Source organism: Candoia aspera, chromosome 2 (genome assembly GCF_035149785.1).
Source record: "Candoia aspera isolate rCanAsp1 chromosome 2, rCanAsp1.hap2, whole genome shotgun sequence".
Classification (NCBI taxonomy): Eukaryota; Metazoa; Chordata; class Lepidosauria; order Squamata; family Boidae; genus Candoia; species Candoia aspera.
In genome coordinates this window covers 46,592,770-46,610,768 of record NC_086154.1, presented here as the reverse complement: position 1 = coordinate 46,610,768, position 17,999 = coordinate 46,592,770, and the positions used below count along the sequence as shown (strand labels likewise).

General features: G+C 42.3%; 1 protein-coding gene across 1 annotated transcript in view; it reads left to right on the top strand.

The window, feature by feature from the left end:
• The window catches only part of NCKIPSD (NCK interacting protein with SH3 domain), a 98,214-nt gene that overhangs the window by 51,347 nt on the left and 28,868 nt on the right, over window positions 1-17,999 (top strand). Inside the window, exons 4-5 of the mRNA XM_063291723.1 lie at window positions 2,776-2,854; window positions 7,438-8,036. Of these exons, the coding sequence (XP_063147793.1) occupies window positions 2,776-2,854; window positions 7,438-8,036 (678 nt within the window). The remainder of the gene's footprint in view (window positions 1-2,775; window positions 2,855-7,437; window positions 8,037-17,999) is intronic.

Genomic DNA, 17,999 nt, shown 5'->3' with positions numbered 1-17,999 from the left:
TAGCAGATATCAGCCCTTCAAGGTGGGCCAGGTCAGGAAGCAGGAACTACTGGAACCCTCTTGTTATAGGATATAATAACAGAATCTTAAAAGCCTGACAGAGTTTCTCTCTCACTCCCTCTTATACCCAAGAGAGTCAAGGTGTGCAATCTTGAGTTTTTCCCTTACCACCTCCTGTCTTTCTGGGCCAAGCTCATGTTTTCCTAATGGCTGCTACATAACTTCTTCAGAGCTGTCTCTATACTCCTCTACACCAGTGTTGTATTCTCCTCATCTAATTTCCAGTGCAGGTCATCTTTTGGAATGGACAAAGCCTTAACTGGAGTAGGTCTAGATAATCACTTTCATGATCCACCTTGAGCAGCAAGGCTATAGCTTTCTCAACCATCTTATCCAGGAATGGAACATTACAGTGTGGCTTATAATTACAAAACTCTTTGAGGTCCAAGGAGGGCTTTTCAGTAAAGATCACATAACTACCTTCTTTAAGGAAGTGGCTAAACTTGCTAAAGGAGTCATTAATAACTTCTGGTAACCATTAGGTGATTTTCAACCTGACTAATTTAATTAGGCAGGTGGGGAAAGGGCTGACCAAACAGATGGTAGGCCTTACTTTTCCATATCCTCTGTCCATATCTTCAAGATGTACCAGGCCAAACAAAAAAGCAAAAAATCCATGTGAACAGGACCTGTGATCTGCCCCAATAGTGGCATCTGAGACATATCCAGTCTTTTCTACAAACAGTGGTATAAAATTGGTCACAGCAGGCTTCCAACTGTTCTGACTCCCCTCCCTCAAAATCTTAATGGAAGAAATGCTGTGCAGTATTGAAAAGCATTTGTGGAACTGTCCGGTACAGATGCAACAGAGGAAGAGAAGTAAGCCCTCTCTGCTGCATCCACTGCCACAGAACAGGATCGCAAGCAAGCCTTGAGGAGGACTCAATTCCATGTTAAAATCAAATTGTACCCAGAGTTTCTGCAACAGTAATCTGTCTTACTATCAGTCTGCTTCATCTCTCTCAACAACCCGGTGAATCAAGATGCCACCTGATGTCTTTTGAAGGGAAGAGGGCATTTAGGAACAATAGTGCTCACCACCCAGACGAGCTCCGTGTCCCACAATTGGCCAGGTTTCAGCAGTGCTGATGACAAACTTGGCTGGAAATTGTGCAAATATATTCAGAAAACCATCCAGATCTATCAACGACCTGGCTTAGACCATATTAATTCCTCCTGTATCCCAGCAGAGGTTTATAACAGCTGCCAATGTAAAATTGACCAGAGACTGATCTGTTCATGACAACAAAACTATGGCCAGGTCCCCCACTTTCAGAGCACCAACTCCAGGCAAACACAGCACTAAAATCCTGTGTATGATCTGCTGTATGTATGGTCCCCAAAGAAAGATCCAACCCAAGATGGTGTGTGTGTGTGTGTGTGTGTGTGTGTGCGCGCGCGCATATGTGCACATACCCTTTTTGAGAAGTAATCATAACACTGGAGAGTGTGGTGACTCAGAAGAGTCAGGCTGCTCCACGAAGGCAGAGGGATCTGGATTTGGGGATTAAAAACAAAATTCTTGTCTACCTTCTGGGTGCTGAGAGGGTAAAAGATTAACTGAAGGAGAGGCGGGAATAAGCATAACCTTTGGCTGTAGGATATAAGGATTGCCTAGATGGAACCAAGGGGGGTGCAGGGGGTGGTGGGGGGGAGAGGCATGGAGATTTGAAGAAGGGAGGAAGGTGAGTAGAAAAGTCCAGCCGAAGGGCTTCAGGTCAAAGTGCAGGATTCACTGAAAAGAAGACCCACAACCAAAGACTGGAATTCTTGTTCAGTTGGAATCCAGCAAATTGCCATAAGTGTCAAAGAAACTTACAGTACTTTCTGAATGAGGCTCAGTGGGCTGAGATTTTAAATACATCCCAGCGGGGATGCAGGCATTTGGTATGTCCTCTGAGAGAAACGGATTGTGCTGAGCAGTCACACAAGGGCTTAAATCATTACAGGGTTAGGGTTCATGTTGTGTGGTTTCTGTGCTCCTAAGACAAAGGAAATCAAGAGTTACGATGTTGGTGTAGTGCCAGAGAGGAACTGTCTGATCTAGCCCATCTTGCTCTCACCCCTTCCCTGCAAAGGAGAGAGAAAGCCCTCAGTCAGCACTCCCAGCCCTCTTTGCTTCCAGGAGAAGTGTAAGATTTGGGAAGTGGACTAGCTAGGGGAAGCGCTGCTCACCACTTGATGCTTTTCTTGTCATGAGCCTCTGCGGGGAATGACTGCCGTTGTAAATGGCCCTGTCTACCCCGAGACACTTTTTCTAGTCTAAGTAAAAAATTGCTCTGAATGCATGAACGTGAAGGAAGCCTGCACGGGTCGAGCTTTTGTCTTTATCCTTTCACAAGGGTAATTTGTTGCATGGATCGCTCCCAGTGCCTCTAATGTGCACATGGCTTGCTGCCTCTGTAAAGGGGCTGAGAGCAACAGAGAGTGTATGTGTCTGACAGGTCAGTGTAACATGAGTGCGGTGCTTTGCTGAACATAGCAATTAAACATGCTGCTTTTCTTGTCTTAATGGAGGGAGGGAAGCGACACACATTCTGAGATTCTACTTGGCTCAGAGGAAGCTGATTATTAATGCTATCCTCTAGAGGCATTTTTAAGAAATGGAAAGAGCAGTATTAGGACAAATTTGCTGTTTCCTAGAAAAGAATGTTTTTGACACATTACCATTGCTGTTGCTGATGCCTTGGATTGTTCTAAAATGCTTTCTTCTAGATTGCTGCACAGTCGTGCCGTGCCACTCCTGTTATTCCCCCACCACCAGAGAAACGCAAGACAACTGCCCCTGTTAAAAGTAAGAAATTATCTTGCAGGTTGGTGATATTGAGGATCAAAGAATACTAAATAGTCAGCTTTACTATTAAAGCTGGAAGTATACAAGGAGTAAGTGGCTCCTTGTGCTCTTGAAGACAAAAAAGAAAATACTAGATACTGTGACGGGAAGTTGAGCTTCACCAGAAATGGGCAACCTGTGGTCTTTCAGATGTTACTGAACTCCAGGAGAAAAGTCCACAGTTCTTTAAATTTGTACTTTTCAAAACAAGACATGTAGAGCATGAGTGGAGTTTTGGGAAATTAGAGAATTAAAATTGCAGTCTGATCAAGAATATGTACTCAGGAATAAATTTTATTGAATTTAGTAGAACTTGCTTCCAAGTTAACGTGCATAAACTCAGGCTGTTGCTTGCATTTTACTTAGTGGATTTGCTCTTCAATGAAAAGTCTAAACTTTTCTTCTGAAGATGGAAATTCCTATTCATGTACACAACTTGATAATGCAACCTGAAATCTGTTTTCATGAACCAAAACCGGCCATGGCATACCTAGGAGCAAGGACCTGAGGAGCAAAGTCTTTAAAAAAACATTTTTCTGTTTCTGCTTCAAAGATAAATGATAGAAGGAACTGCTGCCCTTCCATCTTCCAATTGATGTGGCCTTCTGGCACACAGGAGAAAGTAAACAGAAGAAAAGTCCACAGTATCAAACTACCACAAATGAGGAACCTGACTCAGATGCTTGTAGGATTTCATCTGAGGTGAAAGATGATACAAAAAACATCCATTCTCTTGTATAAAAGGCAAAAGTACAGGATTACATGGTGGCCTGCAAATTTGGCCAACCATTCTAGGCAGTTCATGGCTCAACTGGACTGAAACTCAGAACATTTTGATTATTCTGGATTTCAGCCAAGGCAGAGTCCAGGCCAATCTTGCAGGGACAGTGGGGCAAAGGTGATATGCCTTGCCACTCTCTCCTCTCCTGTGCATCTACCTGCCCACCCAGCACCTTTCTTCCTTTTTACTTCCCCTTTGTCACATTTGAATTTAAGTATAGTATACCAAGGCAACTTACCCACCCAATCTTCCCTGTGCATTCCTTCTGCTAACCTTCCCTTAGGTGCCACTCTTGCCTTTTCCCTCTGTCTCCAACCCTGGAACACCTCTGCCAAAACATGCATGTTCTGGTCCATGCCTGGAGAAAGCATATCCGTTTTGTTCTTGGTAGAGACCACTTAAAATTGTCTGTTCCATGGATGCTGTAGTTGGGGCATGGAAAGTTTTGTTCATTCCTAGTCTACACCATGTGCAATGGCTTTCTTTTTAAAATAAAACAGAAGATTAGATTTTATGCTGGAGAGAATTAAAAAAGGAGATATGCTAGACAAGCATTGATCAGCTGCCCAGAGGCCAGCATATGAATTTCATATATCATCATCATCATCTGGGGAAAGGTGAGTCACCCACAATGATGAACATATGATTTGCAGACCTACATTAAGAAAAATGGAACATGATTAACCACTGTGCCTTGGGGCTGAAAAGAAAAAATAGAGTAGGAAAAGAAAGTTCCATAATAAATACTATTTATTTCTTCAGTCCTTCCATGCAGGAAAACAGATTACAGGTAGAGCTTTCCACTGCTCCCTTTAAAAAGGAGAGGACAATGAAAAGGCAGTTTGAGCACAAAGGAATAAGAGTGGTCTAGGTGAGGCATAGGCAGTCATTTGGAGCTGATCAGTACATTTATAGTGTTGAGAACGTGTGCCTGGCACTCTTGCAAATGGCTGCTGGGAGGGGGGAATTCCTATTTTAGAAAAGGGTTGCCTTGATGTACAGGGACACTCACAAAACATCATTTTATCAATAGGTAAAATGCTCCCAGCCACCTCTTTCCCTCCATCTTTCCCTCCTCATAATCTGGGGAATTCTGGGAGTTGAAGTCCACATATCTTAGAGTTGCCAAGGTTGACAACACTGTACTAGAGGCCGGTGTTTTCATTTGCAGCAGCCAATTTCCCATTTAATTTTTATTTCTTATTACAAATAAAAATTATGTGGACAGGGAGCCCAGGAAAAGGTCAAGGAAAATCTCCAGGTATATTCATCTCTGCCCTAGAGGCCTCATTGCAGATGGCTCTGTTAAAATGCTTTTCTCCAGTCCATGAGCTGGCAGAAAAGCATGCTGGTCTACGTTGCACTGCCCTGATTACCGAGTCCTGTTCTGTCTCAGTGACACAGTTGGCAAGTAGTGTTATCATTACAATGTTAATGCAGGATAAGTTAAGGAAAGCCATCAATGGGTTACTCTAGCTTCATTTCCCTCTCTCTAGCCACCCTTCTGAACATCTGGTGGGATGGATATAGGCTGCTGTTAAGTTGCTGGACTAACAGGAGGGCTTCCACACCTGTGACCTGTTAGTCAGGCTATTTCTCAACATGCGTCCATAATTTTTTTTTTTTTGAAGGAATGCTAAATCTGTGTTCAAAAAGTAGCCCAGCTGAGAGGCCACAGGCATGGAGGAGGGATGCAGGAAGAAACTGGAGGGAGCTTTTCTGCTCAATGCATTTGGAGTGTTTCCTCCTGCTTCATTCCATCTTCCTTCTTAAGTGTGACCTATCAGGTTAACAGGCACAGAGGAGAGGCATGAGGTGAAGCGGGAGGTAGTGATTGATAATGAGCGGGCTCTGACCTCAGCTAGTGCTGCGAGGCAATGCCAGTGCTGGTAAGTTTGTTGGCAAAATGATGCCATCCCACCCAACCAAACAAATAAAAATAGTAGGTGGCCACGTGAAACCCATTTTTGACAGAAGCAGTGGAACATTTGCAATACACCCATTGGTGGGAGAATCCATCTCTGTTTCCAGCTTAAATTGATCTGCGAACATTGGAACAGCTAAATATAACTTTATGCAGCCTCGGTTCTAGTTTAGGATGAGATACAGACAATGTCTTAAGGACATGTCATATAAATGGTTACAGGGGCACATTCATGTTGTAGGGGGACATGAGGATGAGTCCAGAGTAAATCAAGTGTTAGAATCGGTATTGTTGACATTTGAATGTACAGGGTTTTTTTTTTCGTCTGCAGATAAACTGTTTATTTTTTGTTGCTTTAAATAAAACTGTTTATTTTTTGTTGCCTTGTCATGACAATGAAAGGCTGGCTGAGAGGAACTGAGTATTTGATGGGATGGGGAGATAAAGAATAAAACTCTGTGAAGGAAACACAGACAGAATCTTAAATAAGGCAGCTCAGCATTTAGATTGCTTGCACAAATAAGCATTGCTTACTTGGATGATACTTGGCAAGTATGAATTTACTGTTACAAAATACACAGTAAGAAAACTGCATTCTTCAAGTTGGTTGAAGGAAAAACTCTAATTCATTAACTTTTGATTTATGAGGCACATTTTCCATTATCTACAGAAGTTCTAACTGATTAATTCCACTCCTTAACAATGCTGTCATGTAAATGTAGGCATTTAGAGCTCAATGCAACACAATGTATTCCTCAGGGAAAGAGAGGAATGGGCTCAGTGCAGTATTGGCAGTTGTTGTTCTGTAATAATGGAGAAGTAGCTGGGAAGCCTGGCAAAAGTCATTCCCCCAGTGTAATGGTAAGTGGGAATGACCTTGGGAGACAGAGCAAAGAGACGCAGCCAAGGGAACCATCTCAGGCTTGCAAGATTCTGTTAATGTAACTTTACAATAAAGTAGGATTAGCTCATCTGGCCATGTTTCCTGCCTGGTTTACCTTGCAAGGCTGATACCCAGACCTCAATGAAGCTCTTCCCAGATATGTTCTGTTGCTGCTCATTGCAGCAATTACTGCTGTAGCCAAAGTTCACTTTTCTGCGGAACTTGTTGAAAGTGTATTGGTTGCTTAACTGGGCTGTGTAATTAAAATGATGCAACAAGCCATCATGAGTTTTCCTGTTACATTCACACAAAATAGAATCTGCCCTTGATTCCCTAGTGCTGAGGAACTGGAGCTACCATTTGTCTGTCACCTAAGAATAGTGGGTCAGCAGCATCTGAGCAGCAGCAGTCAGGGGAGATGTGGGTTTCAAGTCTTAAGGCCACACAAGTGAGGAAGATTAGTCAGCTGCTTTCAGCCAGATGCGAGCTCTGCCTTTAGACAGGCTCTATATTATCCTCTTCCTTGCTCCGTGAAAGTGGTTGCATAAAGAATCAAGGTATTCTTTAGCAATAGGCCTCTTTTGTCTCTTTTAATGTCAAATAAAAGATGCATTATTCAGAAACAATACCTGTATGCATAAAATGAAAACTATTGCCTAAAAGTATCCATTTCTTTCCTATAAAAACATGAAAACTTTCCTATAAAAACATGAAACCCCCCTATCTGTAGAACAGACTTTTCCCTTGCTGCAAAGAGATTGGCGATCAGGAATACTCAAGAGACAGCTGAAAACAATTTTGCTTTGAGATAAGTGAACCTAGAAAAATAGTTAAACTACTCTGAAAGCATCCACAATAAGATTCTTAATGGACTTTGCTGCTGCAGGTTTTTTTTTTTTAACCACCCTCTTTTACTTTGATTTTGTTGCTAAGACATGTTAATTGTTTCCTTTCAGGTGCAATTGGAATCACCTCTGGATCAGTTTCTAGCACCTCTACGGAAAGCACAACTTCACTGGATACCTTGTACACGGGTTCAACAGAATCAGGTCTCCCTACTGCTACACCCAGCCCCAACAATACTCCTCCCCCTGTTCCTAGCAGAAGTGCCCTCACCATGGCATCATCCAGCTTAGATGTTAGTCCGGTGGTGCAAAGGAAACATGGGAGTGCAAGCAAATCCCCCCAGACCAAAAGGGCTGCTCCACAACCTCCTGCCCAAACAGAGGTTTCAGCTGCAGGTGGCAAGAAGAACTTACAAGCGAAGGAGATCTCACCAGCCACATCTACAGGGGTAGAAAACTTTGATTTACCTTGCCTGGAAGATGAGAAGGCAGCCAGTGTAGAGATGGTGGAGCAAGAATCATCTGGCCTAGTAACCACCGTGCCAAAGACGATAGGGGCTGAATTGATTGAGCTGATCCGCAGGAACACAAATCTCAGCTATGAGCTCTCCAGAGTTGCCATAGGTGTGGTAATTGGCCACATTCAGACTTCTGTTCCAGCCCTTAATAGCATCATGGAGCAGATTCTCATCTCACTAGTGGAAAGCAAGGTAGGAGACATGTTTCTTTTTGCCTCCATGGGATATATGTTAAAGCTGTACTAAACTGGATGGTTTAGGAATTGCTCTGCAACTTGGAAAGACCAATGTGCTGCTTAGAAAAATTGGAAGATGACATTGTAGACCCAGAAAATGTGGGTCCTGATATAAGTTGTTGTTTTCTTTGTATGATCAAAATCATCCTGAAGAAAGAAAAGATGCACTTTCTAGCTTAGGGAAAGTTCAGGTGACCTTAACAGTGACATACGTAATTCTGCAGTATAGTCAGGAGCAGTGTTTCTCAATCTTGGCAACTTTAAGATGTGTGGACTTCAACTTCCAGAATTCTCCATGGTGGCTGGGGAATTCTGGGAGTTGAAGTCCATACATCTTCAAGTGGCCAAGGTTGAGAAACACTGTTCTAGAGAAAGCTCCTGCTTTGTTTTGCTTTCCTCAGCTGATCTGAAATGAGCTGAAAAAGATTTTCCATACCTTTCTACTTGATGGATTCTTTGTTTGGGAAGACATATTTTGCAGGAAGAGGAGGAGGAAGTGATAATAGAATAAGATCTTCAGTGCTTGTGGGGAGTGTGGAGGCTGTTAGTTCAGTGTAAGAAGTTATATGGTGCCTGTGATCTCTGTGAAGCTCTGTATGTCAAGGCTGCATCAGAAATAGATGGAAATTGATCCTTTCTTCGGCCAACACTTTGCCTCCCATCTGACCAAGTGAATAGAAATGGAAGGGCCTTGATGGCTTTTCTTGCTATGACTATAATTTGTATTGGAATAAAAATGTTACTCTAGGTTACATTTAATCCAGACTTAATCCATGTGCTGTATATGGTGGTGGTGTTTGTAGATTACCCATAGCAGCACAGTAGTTACCATACCATGATGCATCCCTCAAAATTGCATCATTGAGATGCTGCCTCCAGCCACACGGGACAGCCTCCCAGTGCTGGGCTTAGCAGTGTTGTATGATCACAAAGGGTCCATTGGTGCCAGTTCTCTGTCATGAAGATCTCTGATTTTTAGATAGCAAACTGGAAACTTACGGAAGGGGACCCCAAAGTGGTCTTCAGTCAAGTTTTGAATGAAGCAAACGACTGAGATTGGCCAGAGGATTTTTTTTTTCCTACAAATTCATGCAATGTGTGGATAGTCATCCTGGAATACTTCTTTTCTTACAGGTAAGTTAAGTCTGCCCCTGGGCAGAATGGGAGCCAAAACGTTTCTAAGCCTTTTTTTCCAAGTGAAATAAGAGGTCATCATTGATTAAAGCTTTTCTCTGCTCTGAACTAAGTCTCTCACCCTTTGTTCGAGAATTGTATTATATCCTTTAATTACTTGTATCCCTTTATTCTGTCCTCCTACTTTAAACTAAAAGTCAAAGCACTACTTTACTAAATCAATTTTAAAATCCATTACCACAGACTTATTCTCAGTGTGCTCTTTTGAAGGATGAATTGCTCGTGATTTTCCTGGTGGTTCTGTGCATGCGTTAGAAAGATAAAGGGGGACAAAATATATTCCAGGCTCTAATGTTGTGTGTGGTCTGCCAGCACAGACTACAGCACACATTCTGCAGTGGAATTTTTTATTTATTTTTAAGTAGAAACTTGTACTTCTCTAATTTACACACATAATCTTAAATGCAGCAAGGATGGAGAGGAGCTAGCCCAGGTACAGTAGTTCAGTACCACTCTGACGTATGGCAAGACTGCTCAGGAACAAAACGCCGGCACGCCAGCTTTCCCCTGTGCTTTAGGCTTCTATCTACCTCCTTCATTGCTTGTTACAGTAACCTTTTGGTTCAAGTGGCTGATGTAGGGAGAACATTGTTCCTCATCATGACAAGCAGCTAAAGGCCAATAACATGTGGAATAAACTCTCGGGGTGGTAGTCGTGGGGAGGGCAGTGTCACTGTGTGCATGTCCTCCTTCCTCCACACATTTCTTATTAATATAGAAATATGGCAGATAGGTAAGCAGGCATCCACCCATCAACCAACAGCTAAACATGCCAGGCTGGCATCCACCCCTCATTTAATAAATACTCTTCTAAATTGTACCCTTTAAAGGTGTACAATGCAATGCTTAGGATTCTGTGTGTACATTCACTGCATCTAGAATATATATCTGGAAGCAGGATGGAGATGAACCTATGGAATCTAGTATGTATTGAATGTTTGAATGGGGTTTGAAATGTTCACCTCTCCAATGTCACGTTAGGCCTTTTGCCTCCTCGTCCCTGTTTCCTACGTTTGGCCATTCTTCCTCTGTGCAATCCCAACAGTCCCTTTGCTTGCAGTGCCTCTTGCCTTCTTCATCTCAGAAAAGTTTGCTTGCTATCCAGACCGGCATGGAGGGCAGAGCCAAGCCTTGGCCTAAGCTCAGTAGACTTTGCTATCCTTTGAACTTTGGAATTCACCTGCTATGAACAGAGGATCTCAGCTGTGGACTAAATTATGCAGAAGTTGCGTTAAATGTTCTCTTTTCAGAAAGACTAGTTTTCTATTTCTGTGCAGCATTTAGGTTTGTGAGGTCTGTGTTGGGCTGAATGGAAAGTTATGATAATGCAGGTAGCCCTCGACTTATGAGCATTTGTTTAGTGACCATTCAAAGATATGATGGTGCTGAAAAAGTGACTTATGACCAGTCCTCACACTTACGACTATCACAGCATCCCCAGTCACAGTCCTTGGCAACCTGCATGCATTTAGGATGATTGCAATGTCCCAGGGTCATGTGATTGCCATTTGCAACCTTCCCAGCCAGCTTCCAGCAAGCAAAGTCAATGGGGGAAGCTGGATTCGCTTAACAACAACATGATACACTTAACAACCGCAGCAAAAAAGGTTGTAAAATTGGATGTGACTCATTTAACAACTGCCTCGGTTAGTGATGAAAGTTCCAGGCCTATTTATGGTGGTAAGTTGAGGACTACCTGTACAGTATAGGCTTTCCTTATTGCAGCTCCGGCACTATTCTGTTCATATGAAATATTCCTGTTAGTGTCCTGTTCAGACTATGAGACGGCCAGGCAGAATTCCAAAAGGAAGTTCTTTATTAACAACCAACTATTTATAACAGAAAAGAGTCCTTATTAATAGGCAATATAATTCATTCAAATCCACCCCGGCAGTGGAGGAACACAGGGCAAGGCTGCCAGGTCAAGAGTAGAAGGAGATTGTGGCAACACAGCAAGACAGAACTCGGCTGACTCTCTCAGTGAAGCAGTAAGACCAGGTGTGGCTAGGGCGTGTGGAAAGGTGGTAGCTTGAGGTTTGATTGCAGGACGTGGCATGGAGGCGAGGCGAGGCTAGGCTTGGCGACGGAGGCTAGGCAAGACTGCTGGAGTGACAAGACAAGGCTTAGATCTGGAGACAAGGCTGAACTCAGCTGGATCGGCAAGAAGGCTTGGAACTGGAGGCAAGGCTGGACTTGGCTGGAGTGGCAAGACAACAGCTTGGAGGCTGGACTTGGCTGGAGTGGTAAGACAAGGCTTGGAACTAGAGGCAAGGCTGGATGTGGCTGAAATGGTAAGACGAGGCTTGGAACTGGAGGCAAGACTGGGCTTGGCTGGAACGATGAGACAAGGCTTGGAACTGGATACAAGGCTGTACTCAGCTGGAATGGCAAGACGAGATTCGGAACTGGATGCAGGGCTGGACTCAGCTGAATCAGGGTGTGAAGGAGGTAGGTCCACATCAGTAGAGGGAGCTGGCACTTATTCTATGTTGGCTACAGGCAAGGCTGTTTCCTGGCAAGGATTCTCCTGTCAAAGCTGTTAGCACAGTAGAACGGTTGTTTCCACCGGTTTGCTCCGGGCGCTGGTGCCTTTTTATGCAATCCTTTTCGCGCTGTTTCTCCTCTGTAGCCAATTGGGCTGCCTTTTGCTTTGCACACTTCTCCGCTCTTCTCTCGCGCGCACTAATTGGAGGATTCAAGCCTCCCTCCGGATTCTGCCCAGTCACCGTCTCCGAATTCTCCTGCTCTGCTGAGTCACTACTAGTGTCTATTTCCCCAGGTCTTTCCTGATAAGTTTTGTTTTCCCCTTCTGGCTCAAGATAAGTTTCATTTTCAGAGTCAAGGTCAGACTCAAACCTTACAGTTAGATACTTCTGAGCGTTGCTTCCTGCATAGAGGGAAAACAAACAGACCTGGAACTGAACAAGTACCTGTTACAGGTTGCTACTCTAAGCAGGGGTGGTTGTTATTGCCTGTCTATGCTCAGGGCCTCCACATTTGAAACAAAAGTAATATGCGTTTGGGGCTTGTACAGTTGATGCCCAATTGGTATTTGTAATGCAGACTTGGATTGCTCTTACCTGCAGATACTTTGCAGCTCAGAGAAGGAGAAAAGCTGTTTGTGCTCATACGTCATTGAGGAAGGACTGCAATCAGCCAAGGCTGATTATTGCCCAATAAATCTGGGAAAGAGTTTGATTGCTGCTCCTAAAGATGGTAGGAATGCTTGAACATCAGGAAAGCATAATAGCCTGGCAAAGTGGTAGAAGGCAAGGAGAGTCTCATTCTTTCAGACTCTGCTGCTTCCTGAAAGCATTTGCCACATTTTTCTATATATCATGTTTGCTGCTCAGTAACGGAGTTATAATTCCAGAGGAAGAAGAAAAACATCCTGTAATTGCTCCATCCTGCTTGCATGAAATTTTCAGAGAAATGACCCTAGAGGGATGCTCAGTAAATTGAATTAAGTTCCTGTCTGTCTCTCTGTCTACCTTGGCATTGCTAAACTAAACTCGAGGGGTGCACTGAGATGCAGGCCCCTTTTCTTGCTTTAATCATACACACTGGTGATGTGGTTGTCAGCAGAGAGGGAGGAAGAAATCACATGCTGCCCTCTCTCCGTTCCTCTTGTTGGAAGTGCCTCTAGTCGTATGCACCTTCCGAAAGAAACCTAAAAGGATGCTTGTGTTTAGAATGCTCCTGGCATTTTGGAGCAGCAAGGAAGGAGACTGAGAAAAAGATGTGGAGCAGCTTCTGCAGGAAGGCAGCCAGCTTTGAGCAGTGGAAGAAGCATCCCATCTGTTAGCACTGAAGGTGAAAAGAGAGATCTTTTCCTAAATAATCACATTTTCAGGGGGAAAGATAGGATGGGTTGTTTCCAGCATACTGTCTTGCCCTCCAAATAAAGAATGGCATACCCAGAGGTGCACAAGACAGATCTTGGTTTCTCCTCCTCCTCCTCCTCCCATCATCTCATCATCACCATCATCATCATCATCATCATCATCATCCATCATCATCATCTTTTCTGTAGGCAGTTCCTTATTACAAAGAATCCCAAAACAGTTCTTTCAAATGTTGCGGGGTCTGTTTGTTTGTTTGTTTGTTTGTTTGTTTGTTTGTTTATTTATTTATTTATGTATTTATTTATTTATTTTTCGAATTTCGTCGCTGCCCATCTTCCTCAAAAGAAAGGTTAAGTTACCTGTTGCCTTCCTGAGGCATATTCTGATTCCTGGGATCCTCCATATCGGGTGGTTCTGCAGCTATCAATAGCAGCCGCTTGATCTGACCCCAAGTGACTGGGGAATTCTGGGAGTTGGTCCTCACATCTTCAAGGTACTACGGTTGAGAAACACTGCCCTGAGGCATAATATGACCAGCAGTTAGACGGAATAGAAAGCGTTGCTAATAGAATGATATTGTTTAAGGCTGTTACTGGGCGGGTTTGTCTTGGGAAACTGGTAGATGGGGGATTAGAAGAAAATAGATTTGAATGAAAATGGTCATCCCAAAACTAGCAAACCAACTGACCCCACTTACAATGTTAGGATTCCAGGTTTTATTTCATTTGATGATAATAAATGCAGTGATTACACCCACATTCTCTTCAGTTAGTTTTTCCTAATGTACTAAAAATATTGAGGGAGAGATCAGCTAGGCCCTAAGTTGGATCATGAAGTAGTTTTACAGGTCGGGGGACTGCTATATTTTTAAAGCTCTGTGGCTTTTCCCTCCACTTCTTCCTTAATTCCCTCTAAATAATATTCAGAGCCAAACATGAACTAGTTTTGATGCTGAATGTTTGATGACCACTTAAGGATTATATATATTAATAAAGGATTTAAGGTTGATTTTAAAAGCCCAACATGATTCTTTTAAGATATCCTAGTTTCCTAATTTTTCAGTATTGCTGCTGACTGATACTTTTCAAATATCCTTTGTTAGATTCCTAAAATTACTTACAGTGATGTGTAAGATTGTACTTTCTGCCATACTGCTGGAGAACAAAGGCTTTATAATTTCTTGGGCTTCATATAGAGGTGAAGCATTTTCAGTACATCTTTAAGCCATCTTTCATGCTTTTCCTGTTCCGACATATGTATTCTTTTTCCCCAAGAATTCCTGCAATATAGAAGCAGCACAGAAAGATACTCCAATTTTTTCCCCTAGAAATGTGATCAAAGAAAACTAACTCATAGTGGGACATTCCAATCACATACTCTTCTATGTGGGTCCACAATTGACTCCTTCATTTTTATGAATATTACCAGTGTTTGAAAAGTGGTATATATTTGCTTAATTTAAAATTAGAGGAATATCTGAAACACAATGCAAGGTTCTCATATCAAATACCACAGGCTATCTTGAAAGGCTGGAAAATACGGGAAGAATGCTGGTTGTGTCCCATTTTGGGGAGGTCCAGGGGCTGAAGCTCGGAGGTAGTATTTCTCTGTCATCAGGCAGATCCTCTGGAGTTGCCTCCTGGTGGAAGTGCTTTGGGCCCTAGTTCTAGTCTCCTTCTAGAAGCAGATGAAAATGGAGCTTTTCTGGAGGACATTTGGGACCTGATGCCAAATGCTATCTAGGATATCAGTTTTTGTCTTTGACTGTAAGTTTCTGTACTTTTGACTGTTACTATTTTGTCATATGTTGTAAGCCACTTACGATTACGTAAGAGCTGGCTTATGATTGCTGCAGGATATAAATTAAATATTTTAATTAATTTAAAAGATTGGTATGGCTGCCCCTCTTATATAACATAACCTTGAGTGGCTCACAACACCAACAGACAAAAACACCAAAAGTCAAGAAAATTAAAACCATTGCACACAACCAAGGGACCATAAGAGTGCTATCCCAGATATAGGTGGGCTGGGCTCAACTCTCATCCTGGCCCAATGCCTGGGGGAAGGGCCCTCCAGATCTTGGGGGCGGCTGTTAATAAATTTAAAATCAAGAGAATTTCTCTGATCATATTCTTCCATTAAGAGAGCTCCTGAAAATCTTTAAAAAAAACTTTGGGAGGATGATTTGAGATTGAATCAAATGCATCATGGCATAGAATTCCTTTGAAAACCTGTCAGAGCAAATCATCAAGAATTGGACATGAAGATAAACCATAAGCAGCACTCTCTTCCATTATACTTACATTACATGAAATTGCAACTTTTTGAGATAGTGAGGTTGTAAGCAAATTGGCACATGTTACCAGTTTGGGTGGCAGTGCACAAATACACATTCCTTTTGGTCCAAACATGTGAAGAAAGAGAGAAGCAGAAATCATCCAGCAGTCCTTCACATCCAGCTTATCGTTCATATTCCCTAATCCATATAATTTGTTGGAGTTGGAGAAATAAATTCAATCCCTGTTGCAAATATGTCATTGGATCAGTGTAATTTAAAAGTACGGTAAATTGCTTTGGCTGAAAAATTGCTACAAGGCAGTTTGAAAAACTAACATCTGACCATCGTTCCTTAGCTATGTAGAATAGAGAAGTGTTTTGTGTAGATGAATATATAAATAAAACATAATCCTAGGTTTAAAAAATGAATATGGATACTTTAAAGGCTATCAGATTCAATTCTTGTGGTGTAAATTTTCACGTAGGTCCCTTTCAGAAAGTCGTGAAGGGTTGATCGTAGAAATCCGCAAGGTTTTGACAAAGCCCAAGTGTTTGACAGGTATTTTTATTTATAAATCAGGTTTCATTTAATACTTGGAATCAGTAGCAAATGAAGAAGGGATTGTTAAAGGAAACAAGCCAATATGATTATTAAGACTGTGAGCAGCAGGGTTTTTTTTCATAACAAATCTTATTTTTATTCTCTAATTAATCCAAAGTACATCTATAGCAAATCAAAGGTAGGCTGATTTCAGGCTTGCAGGATATCCTATGCTTAGTTCTAGAACTTTGAAAGCCATTATTCGAAGTATAGTGCAACAATTGGCAGAAAATTCTGATTTTTAGAAAAGAATTATGAGCCAAGCAGTTATTTGAGGATTGGAATTAAATAGAACTCACTACCCTTCTGTGCAAAAACCATCACCACGGCACCCCTAAACTGGTTACATTGAATCCCAAGGTTTCTTCATCCCAGCAATATAATTTAGGATAATGTGTTGGCTCCTTTCATTGATGCTATCAGAAAGCTGCAATTTTAACTGATGCTTAAAAACTAAGCAGGCTTGGATCTTGTTAATATTTGGATTGCGCACTAGCAGGAAATCCCGGATCTGTATGCTAGATTGGGAAACACCTCAGAAGGTGGTAACTTTATTTATTTATTATTCAAATTTCTATCACCGCCCATCTCCCCACCCCCACCCTCCCAACAGGGGGACTCTGGGCGGTTTACAATAGAACTTCCATGTTCTTTCCAGGAAAGTTACCTGGATGCCTCCATGAAGCCACCAGGAGGTAAACTCACCTTTACTTTATTATTTTGACTCTCAAAACAGAGAGTCAGAAAGGCTAGCAGATTGATGATGAGTCAGTCAGAGATATACCTTCTGCTCATCATAAACAAAGCCATTAAGAACTCAAACATGTCACTTGTTCTTTATTAGAGGACAGGCTTCATTCTGTGGGTGACTGGTTTCCAAGACATTCGTGGAAAACAGCAAGAATGTATTAATGTTTCTGCTAAAGGATCATATCCATTAGCACAGGGCTAGAGCACACACTGGATAGCTATTTATCTATTTCTATCCCAGACTTCAAGCAGGAGCTCAAGGTAGCACACATAGCACTTCCTCCCCCCATCCCCCCATGTTCCTCCACAACAACCCTGTGCGTTAGGGAGAAAGTGACTGGCCACAGCTGGGAGTAGGTTTGAGTCTGGTGTTTCAGGCTTTATGGGAAAACAGGAGTTGCACAAACTGGGGAAAAAGAGATTCCAGGGTGTCCTAATCACAAGAAATTGACATTTGAAGTTGCATCTCCTGGTGCCAGAGTTCAATCCCTAGTAGCTTTAGGTAGGATTAAGGAAGACCCTTGCCTAAAACCTTGGAAGCTGCTGGTGTTACTCAGTGTATATATATACTAGAACGAGGCGCAGCTGTACCCTAGTGGTATAGTAAAGCAGTTCCTTGGTGCCTATTACAACGATTTCCCATTGCCTGTTACTCTCTGGCAGCTTCTAATCTAGGACCTGTTGTTCAGAAATCAGTTTGCAGAGAAATTATCTTCGTTTGTACGTGATGCCATGATTCATTCTAACAGGAGGTATTATTTGTTATATCAAGAAACAAAACCAGTATCTTCTCTTTACGTAATGCCAGTCCTATTTCCAAGTCAGCATCAGGAGCATAATGCCTCTTTTCGAGCAAGTAGAGGAGGTGGGAAGAAGATACAGACAACAGTGTTTTGTTTACAATGAATATTAAAATGTCTAGAGTGTTAGGAGGGGATGGTTCTCATTGTCTTTAAAAGAACACAAAATGCTTCCACTCTTTCTAGTTAGATTTCTAGGGACCATGTTATCACATTGTGCAGGCTGAGAGCGGCCAGTCTGGTGTTTCGGGCTTTATGGGAAAACAGGAGCTGCACAAACTGGGGAAAAAGAGAATCCAGGGTGTCCTAATCACAAGAAATTAATAATGAGTTCACAATCCTTCTGTAGTTGTGAATTCATTTGATTAATCAGGTTACAAACACAGCCGGCAGGTGCAAAACCCCGTCAGTTTTAAGGCTTTTGAATTGCCTTCTTTCTTACAGGAGTG